Source organism: Anolis carolinensis, chromosome 5, assembly GCF_035594765.1.
Source record: "Anolis carolinensis isolate JA03-04 chromosome 5, rAnoCar3.1.pri, whole genome shotgun sequence".
Classification (NCBI taxonomy): Eukaryota; Metazoa; Chordata; class Lepidosauria; order Squamata; family Dactyloidae; genus Anolis; species Anolis carolinensis.
This window is the reverse complement of record NC_085845.1, coordinates 206839202-206861321: the sequence shown is the minus strand read 5'-3', so window position 1 is coordinate 206861321 and position 22120 is coordinate 206839202. Positions and strand designations below refer to the sequence as shown.

General features: G+C 57.4%; 1 protein-coding gene across 3 annotated transcripts; it reads right to left on the bottom strand.

Annotated features, from left to right (window-relative positions):
- Positions 1-339: 339 nt before the first annotated feature.
- ppp6r2 (protein phosphatase 6 regulatory subunit 2) lies at positions 340-22116 on the bottom strand. 3 transcript variants are annotated; one of them, XM_062983476.1, is made up of 24 exons: positions 21972-22116; positions 15782-15914; positions 15388-15633; positions 14658-14844; positions 14134-14271; positions 13385-13450; positions 12736-12848; positions 11655-11768; positions 10851-10977; positions 10372-10524; positions 10041-10256; positions 9257-9321; positions 7781-7896; positions 6882-6967; positions 6644-6724; positions 5888-5985; positions 5647-5704; positions 5226-5353; positions 4942-5132; positions 3816-3981; positions 3540-3634; positions 3120-3333; positions 2875-3039; positions 340-2534 (listed from the first exon to the last, which is right to left on the bottom strand). In XM_062983476.1, exons 3-24 carry the CDS (start codon positions 15612-15614, stop codon positions 2483-2485), a joined length of 2856 nt encoding a protein of 951 aa, XP_062839546.1. In that variant the 5' UTR covers positions 15615-15633; positions 15782-15914; positions 21972-22116; the 3' UTR covers positions 340-2482. The 3 variants fall into 3 exon arrangements, with proteins under 3 accessions (XP_062839546.1, XP_062839547.1, XP_062839548.1); XM_062983477.1 differs by having other exon boundaries at positions 15399-15633; XM_062983478.1 differs by lacking the exons at positions 14658-14844; positions 15388-15633; positions 15782-15914; positions 21972-22116 and having other exon boundaries at positions 14084-14217.
- Positions 22117-22120: the final 4 nt, after the last annotated feature.

Here is a 22120-nt window from a genome sequence, read left to right as displayed (position 1 = left end):
GAGCAGGACCGACAGACCCCCCCCCCCGGCCCCCCGCTGCTGTTTGGGTGGAAGCAAGCGGACTCCATCCTTGTCCCTAGATGGTCGGTCAGCCTGAAGGCGCGGCAGGGCCATGGAGTCCTTCGGCACAGTGAAGCCCAAGGCTGCATTCCTGCCTTGTCTCTTAAAGGGACCCCACCCACGGGCCAGCTGCTCCCACCGCCCATCTTCCCCAGGGACAGCCCCCTCCCCGCAGGATCCAGTGTCTCGGCAGAGGCTCTGATGAAACCAGAGGGCCAGCCGCCAACGCTTCCATGATGTGGCCTATGCCACGCAGCAGAAAAACAACCAGAGGCAAAATGTGTTTTGTTCTGTTTTATACTTTTTTGTAAAACATGGTTGCAACAGGAGCCATCCCAGCAGCCCTGGGGTCGGTCTGGGAAGGAAGAAGGGGCCGCTGGCGGAAGGAAGTTTGGCAGTTGAAGTCGTGAGCCGGTTTACGGGGGTGGGGGGGGCAGGGGGAGGGGGGTGCCAAGGGGTCCCCTAGGGTTGGAAGAGACCCCCAGGGCCCTCTGGTCCACCCAGCCCTTCTGCCCGGCAGGAAGACACACAGCTCTCCCGACGGCCACCCTGCCCCTCCTTAAACACCTCCAGGAAACCCCCCCCCCACTTGCAGGAGTCTGGCAACTAACACTGGTGGGGGCCAGTCCGGCCCACACAGGCTGCAGAGCGACTTGGCTGACCCTTGACCCCACCCGTACCCCCCCCCCCGCCAATGTCTTCCCAGAGCCCTTGCCGGCCACTCACTCGCTCGGGCTGCCTCTGGACCCGCCGCCCACTGGAAGGAGGTTTTGCCCTAAAGCTGAGAAGACATGGACAGGAATAAGGGCCAAATGAAGTGTGCAAGGCGCTTTCCTGCAGGACACGGGCCGTTGCCAGCCAAGGGCAATCAGGCAGGCACTTCCCAGCAGAATCCCAGCACAGACCAAGGACACTGACTGGGGAGCACAGGAGGGGCCAGCGGACCCCCCCCCCCCATCCATGAGGCGGGCCGTCCCTGCTCCAGAGCATCAGAAGGGGCCTAGGGCCACTCACCCAGCAGCATGGGCCACCCACTCCTCTGGGCCTTGAATTTGGCCCCAGGGCAGCCATGCGGCCAGGCTCCCTCAAGGGGCAGCTGGAAGGAAGGGCTCTGGCCTCAGCCCAAGGTGGGGAGAGGGACCTCCAGCCTCCACCTACGTATTTGGTTGCCACCCAACGCCCGTCTCTTGGGAGGGAGGGAGCGAAGGGGGGGGCAGCCCTGCGTCAGAGGCCCAAAGGGCGACTGGCAGGAGACCCCCACCACTTGGCTCTCCCAGGGCAAAAGGGCGCCAGGCCAGGAAGAAGGACAAACCAGCAATTCTTTTGGGGGGGGGCACAACACATGCAGGGCGGGGGGCAGTCCTCCCCCCTCAGGCCTCATGGGAGACATTTGCCCTGCAGAGGAGCCGTGGCCGTGGCCCTGCCCTGAGCCCCTTCAAGGGGGGGGGGGAGGCCATTCCAAAAGCCAAATGCAAGGCGACTGTGCATTGGTAGAGTGGAACACCCCCCCCCCCCAAAGAAATCCCACTCAGGAGCCTCCAGGTCATGCGGTGAGCAGGCAGAGCCCAGACAAACGAAGGCAGCCCCCCCCCCCCAAGGTGGTCCCAAGCACTGCCTCCCCCTCCAGGCAAGAGACCTCCCTCTGGGAAGAGGCCACAAAGTGCAAAGTGTTGCAGTGCTGCATCTGCTAAAAATATTCCCTAAAACCAAAGCGAGATCACAAGTCACCCTCCCCCCCCAAAGGAACAGGAGAGCCTCAGGGGACCCCCCCCCTCCCAATAGCAGAAAGAGGGCGGCAGGGCTGTGTGCCTGGGTCCTCCCTCCCTCCCTTCCCTGAAAGAGCAGGAGGGCACAGACGGAGGCCCGGCCCCTCCTTTTCCAGCCCCCCCCCCATCCCATCTCTCCAGCCAATGTCCCGGAAAGGCATTATTGCTACACAACACAAACAAGTGTCCAAGTGCCGCAAGGACTCGCTCAGCTGCAGCGTCCAGGTGGGGTGACCCCTCTCTCCCCCCAAAGACAGGCTGAGTCCAAGGTGCAAGAAGGCCAAACGGGGCGCGGGACCCCTGCCCACGTCGAGCCAAGGGGAGCAGGAAGCGGTCACACGTCCAGGCAGACAGGCAGTGGGGGGCGGGCGGCCAAGCGGCCTCCGCCAGGGAGGGAGGGAGGGAGGGCGGCTGGAGGACATGGGTCAAGACGACCTTTTCCCTGCCACCACCACCGTGAAGAGGGACCCCGCAGCAGCAGCAGCCGGGCCAAGAGACGGGCCTCCCTCCGCCTGCCTCAGGCATCGCCAGCGCACTCCAGCCGAGCGGCATTCACAGAATCAGTCCGACTGCGAGGGAGGGAGGGAGGGCCGCTGGATGTGGGTGGCCGCCCAGGCGGGACCGCCCTCCTGCCCCCAGCCCCCTCCCCCCCTCCCTCAGGCCGGGCCGTTCAGGATGGTCTCCCCTCCGGGCAGCAGCTCCTCCTTCCTGCAGAGAGACGGGCAGGGAGCAAAGGAGAGGCGTCTGGCTCAAGGGAAGTGCTATGGGGCCAAGACCCCCTGCCCGCAATCCCTCAGAGAGCCTGTCGGAGCTTCAAGAGAAATAACCCCAGCTGTCCGTGTGGGGGCTGCGTGAGCGTCCAGGGCGCCTCCCTCAGGGCTTGCCAGGGGCTCTGCGGCCCCTTCAGCAGGAACCCACCGGTCCCAAAAGCCTTCATGCATGCTACACTCTGCTCTGCTCTGCCACGCTCAGGGTGGCACAGCCAGGGAGCAACCCTAGAGCGCCACTGCCCCCCGCAGTCGCACCAGGAGCAAGGGAGGCCCCTCACCTGCCCCTCTTGGCTTCCGAGGAGGGGGCGGCAGTGGCGGCAGAACTGGGGGGGCTTCTCTGCGACGGGGCAGCGCTGTCGCCTGGAGCCGCAGATGGTGCGTTCTCCAGGGCATTGGTCGCCTTCTCCACGGCCACCAAAGCACTGCTTCTGCTGCTGCTGTTGCTGTGGAGGGAAAGGTCAGGTCAAGCACGAGGGGGCCACTCCTTGCCCGCTTCCTCCGGCCACGCAGCGTCCCTCTGTACCTGGCGAGCACAGCCTCCTCGTCGCTCTTGGCCTCCTCTGCAGGCGCCTTGAGCGCTTCCGGGCCTGTGGCCAGGGTCTCTGTGGGGACGGCGCCTGCTCTCTCCTCCTCCTCCTCGCTCTCGGAGCCCCCGGAGGAGCTGCTGTCTGAGGCCACCAGGGGCGCCTTCCGTGCCACACAGACGTTCCAGGCGCAAGGGGAGGGGGCGGCCCCAGCTGCAGGGGGAGGGGCAGTCAGGCCACAAGGTCCTGCCCTTCCCTCACACACACACACACGCCCCCCTCACACAGGCCCAGCTGCGGGTGCTGCACAGGCCTGGTCTGGCCAAGAGCCCCACTCCCTCCCTTGCTCCGTCCCACCGGGGGGCCTCCAATGGTACCGCTGCCCCCGCCTCCCCCGTCTCTCTGCCAGGTGCGCTTACGAGGGGCCTTCTCCTGGGTGGGCGCCAGGCCTCCCTCAGAGTTCCTGCTGCCCTCCGCCTCCATGGGGGAACTGCACCGGGGTCCGGCCTCCGAACTGCAAGAAGGAAGCAGCCGTGGGTCCTCTGTTGCTAAAGGGGACCGCGTGGCCGAGGAACGGGGAAGCACGCGCGGCTCCTCAGCCAACCCTTCCATCCCCCCCCCCACCCCCTGCTCTGATGTGGCCCAGCCATGAGGGCCCGACTCCTGCCACAAGAGGCAAGCAAGCGCCGACTCACCAGCAGAAGGGCTGGAAATCCGTGAACTTGGCCCAGCCCCTCTCCTCGGGGGCCTTGGAGTCCAGGGCGGCTGCATCCCACACGCTGGAGCCCACGTCCATGGCCACGCAGGAGGAGGCGGGGGGTGTCGAGCTGACCGGTTCGAACACCGCCGTCCAGGCAGACCCTGCAGGGACGGACAGAAGGAAGGGAGGGAGGGGGGGAGGGAGGGACAGAGGGACAGCACGGCCTTAGCATTTGCCCAGGTGAGGAGGGCATGAAAGCGGTGGCTGCTTTTTTGGTGCCAAGGGGCTTGACTTGGCTGGGCACTGAGTGACGCCCTGCAACTCCCAGGAGTGGGGTGGGTGGGGCTGGGATACTATTCACTCACTCTCCCCCATCTCCCTCCACCTCCTCTAAGCTAAAGAGGCTCCATTGCTCTCCATAGGTCGGTGGGCGGGCGCGGCAGGCCCTGCAGCTCCCAAGAAAGGAGCGGGTGTGTGTGTGTGTGTGTGTGAATTGCCTAAGGCATTCATGGCTGGAATCACAGGGTTGTTGCGTATTTTCCAGAACATGGAACATGGCCAGACAGCCCAGAAAACACACAACAGGAGGGGGTGAGTTTGGCCTCCCTCTTCCTCTGCAGGAGAGCCTTGCCTTGCTCCTTCTCTGAAGCCTGGGGGGTGGGGTGGGGGGTGGGCAGTGAACGGACTCACCGGCCGGCCTTCCTGCTCCCTCCTTCCCTCCCTCCGCAGCCACAACTTCAAAGGGACTATCATGCAGTGAAAGCCTCAAAGGGGGCTCTTTCGCCACCATATAATAGTTGCAACCCCCAAAATGGGGGAGAAACATACAACTATTACGCAATGAAATAAAAATATTGTATAGCCAGAATTGGCAACAATTTCATATAATCCTTTTAACAGAGTTGTGTACATTGAACCCTCAGTGTGTTAGTCCATGTGGACATCTTAGGGTTTTGGAGTGTTTTGGAGCCCTCCATTTGAGCTGCCTGGAAACCAAGGGCACGAGGGGCTCCAAACCATCACTCGCCAGGGGGGCGCCCTGAGCCACTGGCACAGCGGGGGGGGGGGGGGGTGCCCCATGGTCCCAGCACACTCAAGCAGGGCCCACCCCCCCCTCGTACCTTCAGGGTCGGGGCCTGCCCTCTTCTCCCCCTCCTCCCCTTCAGGGGGGTCGCTGCTTCCGCCCAGGGGATGGGGGGCCGGGCGCGGGGACTCCTCTCCGCCGGACTCGGGGCTGCTGCCGCTGCCGCCGGGCCCTCCGTTCTCGAGGTCACTCCTGGACGATCCCTCCGAGGAGCGAGACGGCCCAAACCTGCAAGAGAGGACCGGATCCAGAGACCCTCCCTCCTTCCTCACGCACCCGGGCACAAGGGTCTCCACGCACACGCCCCGCCCTTTGCCTTACCGTGTCCGGGATTTGACTCGGGCCGCGTAGCTCCGTTCCTTCTCTTCCCAGATGTCTTCCTCTTCCTCGTTGTCATCAAACTGCTGGATGCGCTCGCTGCAGCAGGCTTCAAAGAGGGGCGCGTTGGGCTGCGGGAAAGGCCACATTAGCACGGCCAGGGCAGGGGCAGAATGATTCCAGAGAAGCAGTAGTTTTGGGGGGGGGGGGGCCTTGGGAAACCCTGGGCCTGTCCTGCTGGCTCTTGGCTAAAGACACCCACAGCCACCGCAGGGAAAGGGCACTCTCTCGCGCCCCGCCAGGACAGCAGCTCCTTCTCCTGGGAAGCCCACGGGCAGAATGCAAGAGAGGGCAACTCCAGGAGGCCCTTCAGGAGATTGGGTATTTGGGGGCAGGGGGTGTCCCAGTTCATGCAATGACTTACGCTGTCATCATCGGCATCGATGTTGAAGTTAATCTCTGCAATCCTGTCAAAAGGAGCGCTGGAGACACAGAAGGAAGAAGGGGGAAGCACACACGTTGGGGGCATTTGTGGCAGGAGGGGGAGGGGGGGAGAAAGGCAGGGGAAGTCCCCCCCTCCCCCCGCCAAAGAGCACAAGGCTAGAGTCTGAGGCAGCCCTCCCTCCCTCCGGACTTGGGGGGGGGGAAGGGAGGGGGTGACTCACTTGATATTGTCATCTGGTTCTGCAAACTCCTCATCATTGAAGCCAAACTGGTCCACAAAATTGGCCGTCATCTGCTGGATCTGATACTCTGAGAAGGCCTGGGGGGAGGGGGGCAGCCATTGCTGTGGGATCTATATGGTCCCGCCCCCTCCCTCCTGCCACACGGAAGAAACACGCAAAGGCCTTGTTCTCCTTTCTGAAGAGGCACCTCGATGGCAAAGCAGCGAAGAGGGCTGAAGGGAGACCCTCAGCAAAGGGTCCCGGGGGCGGGGGCTCCTTGCCCTGATCCAGGGGCCAGAGAGGTGGGCAGCTCTTCAGCCAATGCCCCCAGAGGAGCTTACAAAATGTCCACTGGCTTCACAATTAAAGCAAGGGAACACAATCAGCACAAAGCAGCAGAGTGTGACGGGGCAGGAATGCCCCCAAGGCTCAGATGCACCGACAAAGGCCCAGGGAAAAGGCAGGGTTTCTATCCAGCCCAAAGGAAGGCAAACATGGTGCCACCCCCCCCCCCTCCTCAGGGACAGGGTGCCACGGTCAGAAAGGCTCTGCTGGCCTCCACAGCAACAGGGGCGGGCCCTTGCAGCAGGTGGCAGGTCCACACGGTCCAACTCATTGGCTGCTGGTCCTGGGTGCCACACCCCCCCCCCCCCCAAGAGCCCCTCCTGGCCTCTAAGCCTCTCCTCAAGCCCAGCCCTTCCAAAGCCACGGACCCTCTCTTTGGGCTGCGTCTGCCGGGGTTGGGAGGGGGGCTACCTGCTGGAGCGAGAGCTCATTGGAGAAGGCAGCTTCCGCATCCTCGTCTTCGCTGGAGGAGTGCAGGTGGTGGGTGCTCACCTGGAAGGAGGGGGAGGAGGGGTGCCACCCTGATCATCAGCACCGGGGGGAGGGGCAAGGGGCCGTGCCCTGCCCCTTCACCTCCATGCAGTGCCCCCAGCCCCCATCGCTCCCAAGGCCACAGAACAGAAGCAAAGCGGAGGGGAAGGCGGCTCACCAAGTCCACGGTGTTCCTCCGGTTGGCTTCGGTCAGCGTCTCCTCCACAAAGCTCTCCCAGCGCCCTCTGCAATCCTCAGGGAGCCCTGTGGAAAAGGGGGCCGGGGGGGGAGGGAGGGAGACTCAGGAAGCCATCCCAGAGACAAAGGCACACCAGAGCTAAAGCGGCCTGGAATCCCCGCCTGGTCAGAAGGCAGGATCTCTCTCTCTCTCACACACACAGGAAGGGGAACAGAAAGGGAGACGCACCACCGGAGCCCGCTTTTCAAGGGCCGAAGATACGGCATTTCCTGCCATTCCCCTCGCCTGGCCCTCGGCCTCACCTTCAACCCCAAGGCTTCCCTGGGCCTCTTTCTGCCTCGGCTGCCCTGATGGAGCCACTGCTGTCCTTGGCCTGGAGTTCTGCATTTCTGCAAGGCCATTCAGGCACCCAGCTCCCCCTGGCAGCAACCAGACCCCCCCCCCACACACACACACACACACACAAGTCCTGGAGCTGCGCGTCTTTCCTCCTTCCCTCCCGTCCCCTCCCTTCCCATTCCTTCCTTCCAGTCATTCATTCATGGCCTTCCCCTGCCTGCCTCCTCCTCTCATCCATCCCACCAGGCATGAGGGAGTCAGTACAGTAACCAAGACTGTTGCTGGATGGGGAGGGTCTCCCAAGTGGAGCCCCAGGCACACCCTCAGCTCAGGCCCAGCTGCCCCCAAGAGCCCCCGTCCTGCCCTCAGGCTCTGCATTTTAGAGGAGGGTGTCCTGCAGCAGTGCATCCACTCTGGACAAAGGCCAGCTCCCAGGAACGGAGCCCCCGCCCCCGCTGCAGACTGGGAGCCACCACCAACCATGGCCAGCCCACCTTATCCGGGACAGACCCACAGGCACCACAGCCAGGCCCCCTCACCTTTGATGAACTCGCTGATCTGGGCCTGCACGGGGCCTTTGTCCACGTTCTGCACAACGGCGTTGGCGATGCGTGTCAGGTGCCCCATGTTGCCGCGCCTCATCCCCCCTTCTGCCCTGGAAAAGAATGGCGCAGGCCTTGAGCCTGGCCCACTTCCTCACAGCGCATTCGCACGTGTGGGGCCTGTCTCAGGCAGGAACAACTCCCTGCCCTGGTTCCCGGGACTCTCCTGTTGGGCCTGATCATGCCACTCAAGGCGGCAAGCCCCGCCCACCAGGGGCAATGGGGAAACCCCCACATGCCGAGCCCTTGTTTCCAGGCAGGACACAGGACTGGATGTGGGGGGTGGGTTGGCTGAGCAAAGAACCACAGTCAGGCGAAGAGACCGCCTTTCTCACTGGGGTCTCCATGCATTGCAAGCCTAGAGAGAGGCAGTGATGCCTTCAGCAGAGAGAGAAAGGCGGCAGCCTGGCCCAAAACACACATCTGGAACCCTCCCTCATTTGTGAATCAGCCAACAAGGGTTCAAGGCAACAGGACGGGCTCTGCAGCTGGTCAACACCACATTTAAGGCACAATTGAAGACCCATCTTCTGGAAGGAGGCCCACCCGGTCAATTGTAAGCTGTGAATTTTAATGTGCATTTTATCAGTGGACTTGTATTTTAATTCTGTGTTATCTTGTTATATGTCTTTGAATAGTGTTTCAATTGACCATTGATGCTGCACACTGCCTCGAGCCGTAGGGAGATAAAGGCGGGCAATACCTTCACTAGGATTATTATTGTTGTTATGCATGATGCCGCCCGGTATTCCCAGAGCTGGATGGGCCTTTTGTCAGGTTCCTGCATGAGGAATCCCAGAAGGGATGGCCTGAGAAGGCAAAAGGCCAGCCAGGGACGATCCCTGGAGGCCAGGCCTGGCATTTCTGAGCTTCTCCCTCGCTCACTCAGGCTGACCCTCCACCACCACAATAATAATAATAATAATAATAATAATAATAATAATAATAATAATAATAATAACAACACTTTATTTACAGACCACCCTATTTATCTTCCCAAGGTGACACATGACGGCTTCCAGACAAAAGTGAAAGGCAAACATTCAATAAAAAGGGGAAAAAACAGCCAAATAAATCCAACAGTACAGTACAAAATAACATTGCTATAATTACTAAACCAGAAAATAAAATTAATAATTAAATAAATACAATTAGCTGGGCAAAGACATGAACACCAGCACAAAGAAAATACATAAAATAGTTTTAACTGTTTTATTTGCTGTTTTATATTGGTTTGTATGGGCATCTAATTGTTGCCACTGTTGTAAGCCGCCCTGAGTCCCTTCGGGTGAGAAGGGCGGGATATAAATGTGAGAAATAAATAAATAAATAAATGTATGTAAAATGATTTAAAATGATCTTAAATTATTTATAGCAACCTGCGGGGTCAAGGTCAAGGAGCAGGGGCCTTACTGTATCCGGTCGTTGGTCTCCCAGGCATCCAGAATCCTCTGCACCAGGCAGCACTTCTGGAACAGCTGGCGAGGAAGAGCAGAGCAAGGCCTCAGGGGGTCGGTTTCTGCCGGGGGGGGGGCGCAGGAGGGGGGCTCCCTCTGCCCAGGGCCCGGCGACTCAATGGTATGCTGACACTAGAAGTCAGGCAACATCACGGGCGGAATTGCTTCCGTGGTTGACCCAGAGTGCCTCTCCTGCTTTGTGGTTTCAACCGGCACAGAAAGGGGCAGTTCACACCTTGCAGCCCTTTAAAGACAGCCCTCCACAGCGAGGCGTGGAGAAGGGTGGAGCATGCCACGGGGGTGTCAAGGTGGCTGATGGGGGAGCGGAACTGCTAGCAATGCTCAGGCTTCCTTTGGCCTGTCCTCTCCTAAAACCACACGGGCAGCACATGGATCACTGAATGTGTGCGTGTGTGGCCCAGCTGCACTGCAGCCAGAGCCAGGACTTCCTGTTGGCGCAACTGGCTCCCCTTCCCGCTGCCACCCCATGATCCCAGGGGCAGAGGGAGCCCACCCTGGCCTTGCGCAGAAGCCATGGGCAGGGCTCTGGCTGCAGCAGCAGAAGACTGCCTGCCCCCTCACTGCAATGCAAAGGGAGCAAAAGAAAGGCTGCCGGGGGAGGGGGGTCCTCTACACTTCCTAGGCCAGGTTGCAAATGCCTTGCCCTGGTGGGTTGCTGCCCCCACCACACACACACCCTCCCGCCTCGGCCCCGAGAGAGCACCGGAGCGCTTCCTCACGTGTGTGAGCATGATGTTCTCGGGGCGTCCGTTCTTGGGCGCCTCCCCTGAGGCCAGGCCGCCCTCCGCCACGTCCTTCCTCTCTGCGTCACTTGGGGGGGGCTGGTTCTCGTGCACCGAGGAGGAGGATGAGGAGGAGAGGGCCAGGATGGCGGCGATGCACAGCTCCACTTGGAAGTGCAGGAAGTTATTCCAAGTGTATTTAAAAAACAGGTCCTGGAACAGAGGGAGCAGCAGTCAGGTTCTCTCCAAGAGCCCCTCTCTCCCCCAGGCACAGGCTGGCCTTGGGCTCCTTCCCATTAGCCCCCCCCCCCCCCCCGCGCGCACTCACCAGCAACAGGTCCATGGTGTTGAGGCGGCAGAGCTCCTGGTTGATGCTGGGCGTGTTGGTGTGCAGAAGCGCCGCAACTAGGCGGGCCCCGTGGAGGCGGGCGTTCCCCAGTGGCTCCTCCAAGACCCCGATGGTGGTCAGGATGGGGGCTGCCTGTCGCCAGCAGAGGAGGGGAGGGGGAGCCACCGTCAGGCAAAAGGGCCCCCCTCTCTCCCTGCCGTGCGGGGGCTGCTGGCCAGAGCCAACCTGCACCAGGGCTCAATCAGTGCCTGCCTGCCTGCTTGGTGCTAGCATTCGGACTCATCCCCCTCCCCGGGTAACCCGGGCAGTTACACTCCATGGCACCAAGAATGCCCACTACCCTCCCTCACCTCTATGGGCCCCAGTCACAAAGGGAAGCCACGCCAGAGGGGTGCACTGAGGGGGAGGGAGGGAGGGAGGGGGGGTGGAGCCCAGGTGGGAGGGCAGGGCCTGCGTACCTTGGGCGGGTGGAGCAGCAGCTCATGGAAGTCGCTCAGCCGGGGCTCGATGCCAGACAGGACGCTGCCACTGATGGTGTAAGGCCTCTCGCCCCCCTGGGAGAAGGAGTCCACCAGCCCCTCCACGCTGTGGGCAGAAAGGGAGAGAAGCCTGACCCTCAAGGCGGGAAGCCAAGGGGGCAGGGCCAAGGGGGCGGCCAGGAGGGCAAGTGCCCAGAATATGCCCCTCGGGGGGGGGGGGGGCGCTCAGGGTCACAGCCAGGTCACCGCTTGGCTTAAAAGAAATCCTTTCCAGAAACATGGACACTTCCGTACAAAGTGGAAAGCAGGGTGTCCCTGTGCGCGCGCACACCCAACGGTTCTCCTAACAGTGCCAAAAATGAATCCTATCCTGAGGAGGCAGCCAGCCCCTCCATACAAAACTGACCAGTGGGCTTCCACCGGGAGACCAGAGTTCAAACCCCGCTTGGCCGTGGAAACCCACCGGGGGACTTTGGCAGAGTCAGAAACTCTCAGCCGCAGGAAGGCAAGTGTATTGATGTAGATGTACCCGTGTTTTTTAAACTTTTGTATGCCACTTTGAATCCCACCCATGGGAAAAAAGTGGGGGAGAAATGAATAAATAATCATCATCATCATCATCATCATCCTGTCTGAACTAATAATCTTGCCAAAAGAACCCTGTGATAGGTTCCCATTAGGGCTGCCATAAGTTGCCAATAATAACTTGAAGGCACCTGGCAAATGCACACACAGACACACAGACACACCCCTTGGGGTTCATGGGAACGCAGTGCGACTCACCCCGCGCGCCTGGGCTCCAGGAGGGTCAGGAGGGCCTGGGTGCCACTCACGATGCAGCTCTCCGTGCGCTCGCCATCAAACATGTTCTTCAGGAGCTGCTCCACGCATTCCTGCCTGACAAGACCAGGAGAGGATAAAGGCCGAGGCCTGGAAAGTGCCTGGTGCAGGGGAAGCGTCCCAAAGGCCCAAATGGCCTCGGCGGCCCCCTTGACCCCAACAGATCGGCCCCTGGGCGGATGTGACAGGAAGCGGCTGTTCTGCTGCTCATTACAGAATCGTAGCGTTGGGAGAGACCTTGTGGGCCATCCAGTCCAACCCCCTCCTCCTGCGCCGCCACCTCCTCCCCCCCTCCCCCTCCCCCTGGGTACCAATCCCCTTTTCCCAGCCACAGATCCTGCGTGCTTTCCTCAAAGATTTGAGATGACAGAACCCACCCCTTCCTGTCTGTTCCCACTTTGTGAGGCTGAGGGCCTGACGGAGCCAAGGCTGCGGGGAAATGCAAACCCGGGCCTGCCCCCCAGAGCCAGCCTGGCCCCAACGGCCTCTTCTATTCTATTCCATCCCTTTCGATTTTGCTCTGTTTTTTTTCTGCTAGAATAAAACTGAAAGTAGTTGACAACTTAAGAAATATTTATAGGTAGAAAGTCCTGCAGCTAAAAGCAGTGGACAGTTAAAATAATCCGTAAGCATCCAGAGTCTAAAAATCTGTATTTAAGACTTCCAGTTAATGGCAAATAATAAACACTCTCAGGAACTGCCTTTCCCCATGCAAGGATCCAATTCCAAAAAACGGTTGGATTGAAAGGAGCCCTGAGGCTCACGGGCGCCACGTTGCCCACTCTCCAGGCCTCCCAGCTGCCTTAGCAGCGGAGCTGGACGAGAGGCTTCCTTCCTCTCTTCCTTCCCCCACACAACAGGCACCCCCCCTCCAGCCCCTCAGTTGCCCCACTTTCGCCCTGCCTAGCCCCCCCCCCCCCGGCCCCACCTCAAGGCAAGGACTCCCAGAGCCCATTGCCAACTGCTGCTGCAGGGCAGCAGGAGGGCCGTCCAGCCGCCCTGGCCCACTGGCCCCGGCACTTACGATTCCAGCACTGCCAGGAGGGGGTCGGCCTCGGGGGGCTCCTGGAGCTGGCTGCCCTGGTCTCTGCTCAGCCGGATGACGTCGCACAGAGTTTGGGAAGCATTAGATTGCCGCTGCAGAGCAGGAAGAGGAGGAGCAGGAGACGGGTCAGGCGGGGCCAAGGCAACACCGGCAGCAAGAGGTCTGGCCGTATCTTCCGCCCTTGCCAGCTGGGCCAAGGCGTTCCCTCTGCAGGGCAGACTCACCGCCCTCTCCTCCTCCCGCCACTTCTGTGGCCCCATTGAGCCTTCATGGCATAACAGTAGTTCTTGACGGCTTCTTATAAAGTCCTTCTCACTCCTTCCTTCCTTCCCTGCTTGGTGGGGGCCTGGGGTCCATAAGGTTCTCCTTTCCCTCATCAGGCCTCTTGTTTTGCCTTCCTGGCCCTTCACCATGACTCTTCCTCCCTGAGCTTTTCTAATGTGGGGGGGGGGGGGTGCCTTGGGAGTGGCCTCGACCTTCAGTGACAGCAAGGCTGTGTGCCTGAAGGACTGCAGAGAGGCAGCCGGGGAAGAGGGAAGAAGCCCTCAGCTCCCACACGCACGCAGAGGCAAGGCCCACTCGGCACATCAGTCTCCCCTGCAAGACGGTCCACGGGGCCAGAACTTACGTCCTCATCCTGGCTGGGGTGGATCAGGCCCACAAGTCTCTGGATAACCTTTGCGTCATTCAGCCACTGACGGAATAACAAAGGGGGAACAAGCCCCGGTTAGCAGATATGACCCCTCCCCTTTTGCCACTCTGGCCCCATTCCCTGGACACCAGGCCAGCCGTGCTGTGGCTCAAGGAGGGGCGCCACTTCCCACCTGCTCGGCACCCACACTCAGGAAGCCCATCTGAGCAGCAGGGAGGCAATGCCCAGTGACTTACACTTCCAGGACCCAAGGACGAGCAAAGTCTCCCCAGCCCTTCCTCCCATCCCTCCCTCCCCAGACACAGTGAAGCAGGGAAAGGGAAGCAGAGAAGGAACCACGCGCTACCTGCCGTCGCCCCCTCCCCCCGCTTAGTCTCATCAGCTAGCCTCTCTCAACACACAAACCAAGGCCAGGCCAAACAATACAGATGAGCACATGCATGGGCAGGCCTCCTGCACTTCAAGGCAGAAGGCATGGAATGAAAAGGATGGTGTGGAGGAGTCCTCAGAGCGAGAGTCCGGGATCTCAGAACCACATCTGGCCCCTCCAGCGCCTCGCAGGCCACCCCTGCCTCCCTCCCACACAAGCCTGGGGGGCTCCACCCCAGAGCCAACATGGGCCGCCTTGCCTGGCGCCCTCCCCGCCTCCTCTTCCGCCACAAGCAGGGAACCCACGGGCGGCTTGGCTTTGCCAGGGACCATCATGCGAGGCGCAGGAGGCTCACGTTCAGGACTTCCTGGCGCAGCTGGGACGGCTCCACGCAGCTGATGAGTCGCAGGAGCAGGTCCATCATGGCTGACGTGTTGATGTGCTTCAGGACCAGGTCGATAAAGTGCTCCTTCTTCCTCAAAAATGCAATCACCTGAAAGGAAAAAACACAGCCTCAGCTCTGCCACCTCTTTCAAGATTTTTTTTTTCAAATCCACCCAAAAGAGATGCTAGCACAATATACACGCAATTAAAAACAGTTTTAACAGACTAACAATAAGCTTACGAAAGGTAAGTTTCAGAAACAACCACCCAATCAGGAAAGACCCTTCCACTGAAAACTTGAAATTACAATGTGAAGCCTCTGAGCAAAAAATGCTTTTTCTGACTTGGAGCGGTAAAGCTGGCCAGGACCCAGAAACAGCCTCTCCCAGGGAAGGGCTTTGCAGAAGCAACTAGGCCTCCTGACTGATGCTTCCTCATGAGACGCTCCTCCCTTCCCTCCGCTGCATATGGCAAGGCCGGGGCGCAGCTGCCCACCTGCTCTGTCTTCCTGGCTATGAGGTTGCCGATGGTCTTGCTGAAGAAACTGGCCAGCAACGGGTTCAGGGGCGGCTCGTGGTCGAGAAAATCGTAGAGGACGCTCAGCAGGGCCTCATCTCCTCCAAGCCTGTCATTGATCTGTGGCACGTCGGAGGTCAGCAGCTCGCAGGCCGTATTGGGGTACCTGCAGGGACAGGAGCAGAGCGGGAGGAAGTGGAGGAGCAAGGGCCAGCAGGGGGTCCTTGGCCTTGAGGGGCTGGGCTGGGCTGGGGGGGGGGGGGGGGGCTCTGGCCTCTCCCACAACCAGAAGCAATGCCCCATCCTTCTCCTGGCCAAAGGCACAGGGCACTTCCAGGACAGAAGTTCCGGGGCCCTCATAAAGAACAGGCGCTGAGCTGCTGCAAAAGGAACAAGCCCCACTTGCCCAAGGAAGCCCCGGTCCCAAGAGAACACTCTCCGCTTGGGGGCCATGGCTGTTGTTGTGGATCTTCAAGGGCAAGGGAGCTGCAGCCCCGCTTCTGGCCCCACCTCTACTAGCCCTGGAGAGGGCTCCACAAAGCCACGGACACCCCCGGCAATCCTGCACAAAGTTCTGCTGGTAGGGAAGGTCCCTGATCCCTCACCCCAACCTGCCTGGCGCACTGACTCCCCGTGGCCTCAGCCTCCTCCACCTGCCCCTCCATTCCCTCCCCCAGCCGTGGGCTGCGCAAAGCCCGGCGGCACCTACTTGAAGCGGACCTTCTCGTCCATGTCCAGGGGGGGCTCCTGGGTGATGAGGCGGACCAGCTCCTCCATGCAGCTTGGCTGGCAGAGGAAGTCCACCAGCTTCCGGTTCTGCGCCTTGCACTCCTGGAGGAGGTCATCTTCGTCCATCAGCTCCTGCAGAGTCACATCCTCCTTCTCCAGCAGCTTGTCAACGTGCGACGTGGCATTCAAGTCAAATTTCCAGAACATGGTGAGGGCGCCCTGCTACCTGCATCGAGGGGGTGAGGAGCAGGCGGGGAGCGTGGCCGGCGGCCGGCCGGGGGTCTCTCTGCGCCCGCCTTCCCGCAGGGCCGTTCCCTTGCGATCTCAGGGAGGAGGAAGCGCCGCTGGGTGGAAAGGCGGAGGGAGGGCCTTACCTCCTGCGCAGACGCCGCCGTTTCAGGAGCGAGGCCCTCGCCACAGCCAGCTGTCCCTTGGCCTTCCTGCCGCCCCAGAGGACCTGGCCTTGGGAACTACTTCCATTTAACTCTGTTTCTTTCCAGCCCTTTCCTGCAGAAGGAAAGAATAGTGGACGTGTCGTAAGTGGGGAGAGAGGGCAGGGCCACAGGAGGGTGTTTTGACTGTGCTTTCCCTGCCTGGCTGAAGGGGGTGTGGACTAGGTGGCCCATGTGGTCTCTTCCAAGTCCACAGCCAAACACCACATCCACCCCAGAGTCCAAGTCGCAAAATAGAAGCAGCTGCAGGAAGAAGCTTCACTGACACCAAGGGGCCTGCCTCCCTTTTCCCCCAAGAACAGCTGTGTGAGTGAGGGGTGGCCACCTCAAGGCCAGCAGTAGCCTTCTCAGCCTTCAGGCCCAACTGCAGAGCCCCAAGGATTCAGGGGCTTTGCTAGGAGGAAACTGTTTGTGTTGCCATGGAAACCACCGGAACCCTTCCCCCTCCTCCCCAAAACCCTTGCACCCGTGGGGCCAGGCTCCCCCCAAAGAGGCAAAGCTGGGGCCAGGGCGCCCTGCCTTTGAGGCTCTGCCACAGGAAGCAGCATGGCCACAACGGGGCCCATCTGCCTGCTCTCCCGGAGGAAGCGGAGGCTGCCTCTCGCGCTTGAACACAGGCCTGAGAAGGCGCTGAGACTGAATGACAGCACACTCTGAAAGCACACACAGACCTGTACACACACACAAGCACAAAAACACCACTGCCCTCCTGGCCATGCCATCAGTCCTTCTCTGGGATCTGCCACAGCAGGGACAAAATGCAACTCAGTTCAAAAGGCAAACCTGTCGCCGGAGGCAGAGCGTAACACAGGGAATCTGCAACCTTTGCAGCCCAACAGGACAAAACGCAGCTTCATGAAACACTGGCAGTCCCCACGTTACAAATCTCCGACTTACATATGAGTTAAGAACAGGGCTGAGACAACAGGGAATGAGAGAAATCCCTCCCGAAAGAGTTATTATCATGGGAAAGGGGGGGGGGGGGGGTCTGCTGACACTTTATCTCCAAGCCTTGTTTCCACAACAAGCCAAAGTTCTTAAAATCCAATTTTCACAGGGACAGAAAATGAGGTGAAATCTCCTGAACAGGGGCTCAGACAGAAATCCTTCCCTATGCCATCCAACCCCCCCCCCTTTACACACAAAAACACACACACACGGCTGAAGTTACACTTAAGAAATATGCTTGTTCCGATTTATACATTCAACTTAGGCGCAAACCTACAGAACCTATCTTGTTTGTGGCTTGGGGACTGTCTGTACAGGGAAACGTTGTCCAAAGCAAGACACATGGGACTCAGTTGCAACACTGAGCCCCCCCCCCCCCCCCGCCCAAACGCAGCAGAGCGGGTTGTGAGTCCAAGCAGGGCCCCCTCTTCTGAGCCCCAGAATCTCACCACCCTTTGCTCCAAGCAAGGCCCTGCCTTCTGATGTGAGAAGGAAAAGGGGCCCAATGTATGCCAAATGTTACCAGGCTATTCTGATTGCAATGAGGGCTTGGTGAATGAATCCTTTTGGTGCTCACGGAGGAGACTGCGGGTCAAGCGGTCCTTTGGGGACGGACAGCCTATGAGCTCCAGGTGCCAGTGTGAGCCTTTGGAGTGAGTTCATGGAAGGTGCAGGTGGACAGAGCAGGGCCGAGGCCTAACTTTCCCAGAATCCAACCACCGACTCCCCTCTTTCCAACCAAAGGGAAGCCACTGCTTTATGCTTTTCTATACAACCCCTGGACCAGGGAAGAGAGACTATAAAGGTGAAAGATCTACTCAAAACAGGAGCAAGATATTCTAGGGATGACCCATTGTCAGCACTTAAGGGTCTCCACCTGAGAGCATTAAAAACTCTTTGCTTCCATGTTTTTGTTTCCTTTCATACCATAAAAATTCTGGTTTTAGGATCAGGAATAGCACCATTTAAAATATATGGATATTTACAATCGACTTTCGGTTGACCCATGGCCCCCTGGATAAATGTAGTTTCTGGTTGCTTGACAGTTAGTATCAAAAAAGACAATAAACTCTATTGATTTGATTTTTATATTGAATTTTCAGTAATTAAAAGAAAATTCAAGCACATGAAAACAAACTTAATTTAAACTTAAGATTTCTGGTAAAAATCAATTTTTATTTAAAGTATTATTTTTTATTTTTTGCTGATTGTGAGTTTCAGTAGCTTGAGTTCCGATTAACTTCGAGTCTGTACTCTACAACTAACTTTGTAATAACATAAAATAACTCACATGAGAAATTAGTATAAACAACTAAGTAACAATGCTATTCTACATACAAAACAGCTACAGGAAGCCCCCAAGTTACACACATCCAACTTACATATGACTCAGAGTTAAGAACAGGGCTGAGAAAACAGGAATCGAGAGAAATCTCCCATACAACAACCCTGTGATCCCGGCCATGAAAGCCTTCGACAACACAGAAATCTCCCAGTCGGAAGGGAAATCCACTCCTGAAAGAGTGAGTTCTCCTGGGAAAAAGGGAGCGCCACTGAAGCTTTCTCATCATTGTTTCCACAACAAACCACATTTTTCAAAATCCAATTATCACAGGAACAGAAAGTGACGTGCAATCTTCTGAACAGGGAGGGGCACAGACTGCCAATGAAACACCAGAGGGGTGTTATGTTAACCTGCTCTATGTGATCCAGTAGATGGATGGATGGATAGATATCTGGCTGGAGTTAGACTTTAAACACAGACAAATTCAACTTAAGAACAAACCAACAGAACCTCTTTTGTCCGTAACTTGAGGACTGCCTGTACTAATAACCACCCCAATCGTTTTTAAAAATGAACTGCATTTCTTTGACCAATGCAGCCCTTTTGTGTGCCTGAAGGTCCTTGGCAGCAAGCAAGGGCTTGGAAGGCTCCTGCCTCACTCCTCTCCAGTCATGGAGGCCTCAGCGGTTCAAGGGCAGATAGGAGCAAGACCCACGGAAGCTGGCCGACTGGGATGCAGCCCTGACACTCTTTCCGTGAGCTGCTCCCCTGTTGCCTTCTCCTCAACTGAAGAGAATTTATGCAGCTCAGGTACAAATACTCAGTTTTGCCCCCAGAGGCCGGAACACGGCATCCTCCCCCAACATGGTTTCATTGTCTTGCATATTTTGACTACAGTTGGGCCTCTGTCCCCACGAGTTCTGCACCCATGGATTCAACCAACCACAGCACAGCTCAAAAATATTTGGGGTCAAAGTCCAAAAAGCAAGCCATGATTCTGCTGCACTACTTAGAGTCCGATGCTGAGGGGGAGGCATACCCTGCTGTAGCCACCTGCTTTTTCACAAACTCTTAAGCTCTCTCCAGCAGAAGTCTAGGTTTGTTGTAGATGATAGGACTGGAGTGACCAGAGGTTTTGGTATTCATGGTGGGTCCTGGAACCAAACCTCAGCAGACACCAAGGGTGTTGTGTAATTTGGTATTTGCATCTCTTTTCCTTCCTTCTGCTTTTGAATAACTATATTTATTTTCAGACTACACGGCTTTGGCAGTCTGGTTATTTTCTTTTTAGAACGTGATATACAATGTTGGCATAGTCCTTCTAGCTGTGGACCATCAAAGCAGCCAGAAGGCAAAGAAGGGCTGCTGCTCCTTCTTGCCTCCAGGATGCTCCTCACTGGCCAGTCACTGCTCCAGGTGTAGGCAGCACCCACAGGCACACAAAGCAAGCTGCAAACAAAACGCTGTGCAGGGGCCTCAGGGTATTTGCCAGGCCTCTGCTTCCGGAAGGCCAAGAGCCCAACGTTTGGACTCCAAGTACATGCTGCCAGGGAAGGAGCATAGAGGGGCACTTTTCTGCTGTGGCTACTGACAGGCTCCGGAGGGCATCTCTCCTGGCACCCACCCGACGGCTGGCTGCAAAGTTTGTCCTACATCAAAAGCCAGACCCCATCTGTACCATCCTACCTTGAGGCAAGGAGAGCCCCTGTACCCATACGAAAATGGTCTTGCCCCCCAGGCAAGCAGGCACGCAGGCAGGGATGCATTTGCGCTGCATTTGAGCATCAAGTTGATGCTCAGTCCTACGGAGTCACGGGACTCATAGTTTGGTGAGGGAACAGAACTCTTTAGAAGAGAATCTCGGTTCCACCTCCCATTCAAGCACGCTTGGTGGGAACATGGGAGATGGAGACCTTTTGGGTGGCTGCTCCCAGGCTGTGGAACTCCCTCCCAAGAGAGAGAAAGCAGAATGGCCCCATCCCTGTGGGCCTTCCTTCCTTCCGTAAGCAGATCAAGACCTTCCTCTGCCAACAGGCTTTTGGGAAAGGGGAGGGACTGGGGGAGGGAGGATAATAGGTTTGAAATGCCATTATAATGCATTTGTTGAATTTTAATTCTTTTTTTTACCATACTGTTATTATTTGTTATTTTAACTTGTTTTGCTCTTTAAAACTGTTTAGTGTGGATAGATGAGTCCCCATGTGGAGAAAGGCAGGATATAAACAAAGATAGTACTCATTATTTAGTTATTTATACCCCGTCTTTCCCCAATCAAGGGTCCCAGGTGGCTTACATCCAATAAAATTAGGAAAAAGTAAAAATCATAGATATTAGCAAATGCTGTAAAACTCCAACAAGATAGATAACACCATCCTTATCTAACGAAGCTGGTATGGTAATAATAATAGAATCATAGAGTTGGGAGAGACCTCGTGGGCCACCTAGTTTCATCCCATTCTGCCATGCAGGAAAAGGACAAAGTATCCCTGACAGATGGACATCCAGCCTCAATAAGATTATTAACATAATAACAATAACAATAATAATAACAATAATAATAGAGTTGGGAGAGACCACATGGGCCATCTATTCCACCCCCTTCTGCCATGCAAGAAAAGCACAATCAAAGTATCCCTGACAGATGGCCATCCAGCCTCAATAATATTATTAATATGATAATAACAATAGAGTTGGGAAAGACCACAATCTATTCCACTCCCATCTGCCGTGCAAGAAAAGCACAAAGCAGCCCTGACAGATGTCCCCCCAGCCTCTATTTCAAGGCGTCCAAAGAGGAAGCTTCTATCAAGACTCCGAGGCAGAGAGTTCCACAGCTGAACAGCCCTTCTTATGGACAGGAAGTTCTTCCTAGGGTTCAGGTGGAACCTCCTTTCCTGGGATTTGAACCCTAGTTTCCAGGGCAGCAGAAAGGAAGCCCGATCCCTCGTCTTATGACATCCCTTTACACATGGCTCTGGTGTCTCCTCTCAGCCTTCTCTTCTGCAGGCTAAAGAGACCCAGCTCCTCAAGACGCTCCTCGGAGGGATTCTTCACGGACTCCAGGCCTTTGGTCCTTTGAGCCCCCCCCCCCCCTTCCTCTGGGCCCCTTCCTGCTCAGAGTCAGCCTCTCTCTTGAACTGCTTTGCCCAGAATGGGACACAGCCTGGTTCCAGGTGAGGAGGTCTGACCAAAGCAGGAGCCAAGGGCACCTCGCTTTGGCAATTTTCTGATATAACTACAGGGTCCATCCCACTCCAAATCCTCTATGATTTTGTAGGACTTTATTAACTACCTCATGATTCATAAAACACTTAGCGCACTTTTGCCCAGTTTGTTTTTATGATTTTATTGCTGCATTTTGTTTTTACCAATGTTTTTATTATTTTTATGTTAATGTTTATTTTCATTTGCTTATGGTTTTTCCGTTTCATAGAATCACAGAATAGTAGAGTTGGAAGAGACCTCATGGGCCATCCAGTCCAACCCCATTCTGCCAAGAAGCAGGAAATCGCATTCAAAGCACCCCCGACAGATGGCCATCCAGCCTCTGCTTAAAGGCCTCCAACAAGATGTGTTTTATGTTCCTTATTGTATTTGTTGTGTTTTATGTTCCTTATTGTATTTGCTTGGGCTTTCGCCCCATGTAAGCCGCCCCGAGTGCCTTCGGGGAGATGGAAGCGGCGTATAAGAATAAAGATTATTATTATTATTATTATTTATTGTAACCAGAGCTCTCCTTCCCGAGGCCGAGCCGGGATCTCCCTCCTCCCTTCGGCGCCCGCTGCAGGAAGGAAGGAAAGAAGGCAGGCCTCCCTGCTTCCCTCCCCGCTTGGCCCACCTGCAGGGCTGACCGGCCTGAGGAAATAAGCCCCGACTCACCGGAGGCCTCGCCGCCGCCGCCGCCCGCCTCCTCCTCCGCTTCCCTTCTTTGCGGCTCCGGCTCCAAAATGGCCGCCTCAAGGAGCGCAGCCGGAAGCGGAAGCGGCGAGCCGCGGAAGCGGAAGGGGCGGAGATCCCGGCTTCCCCCG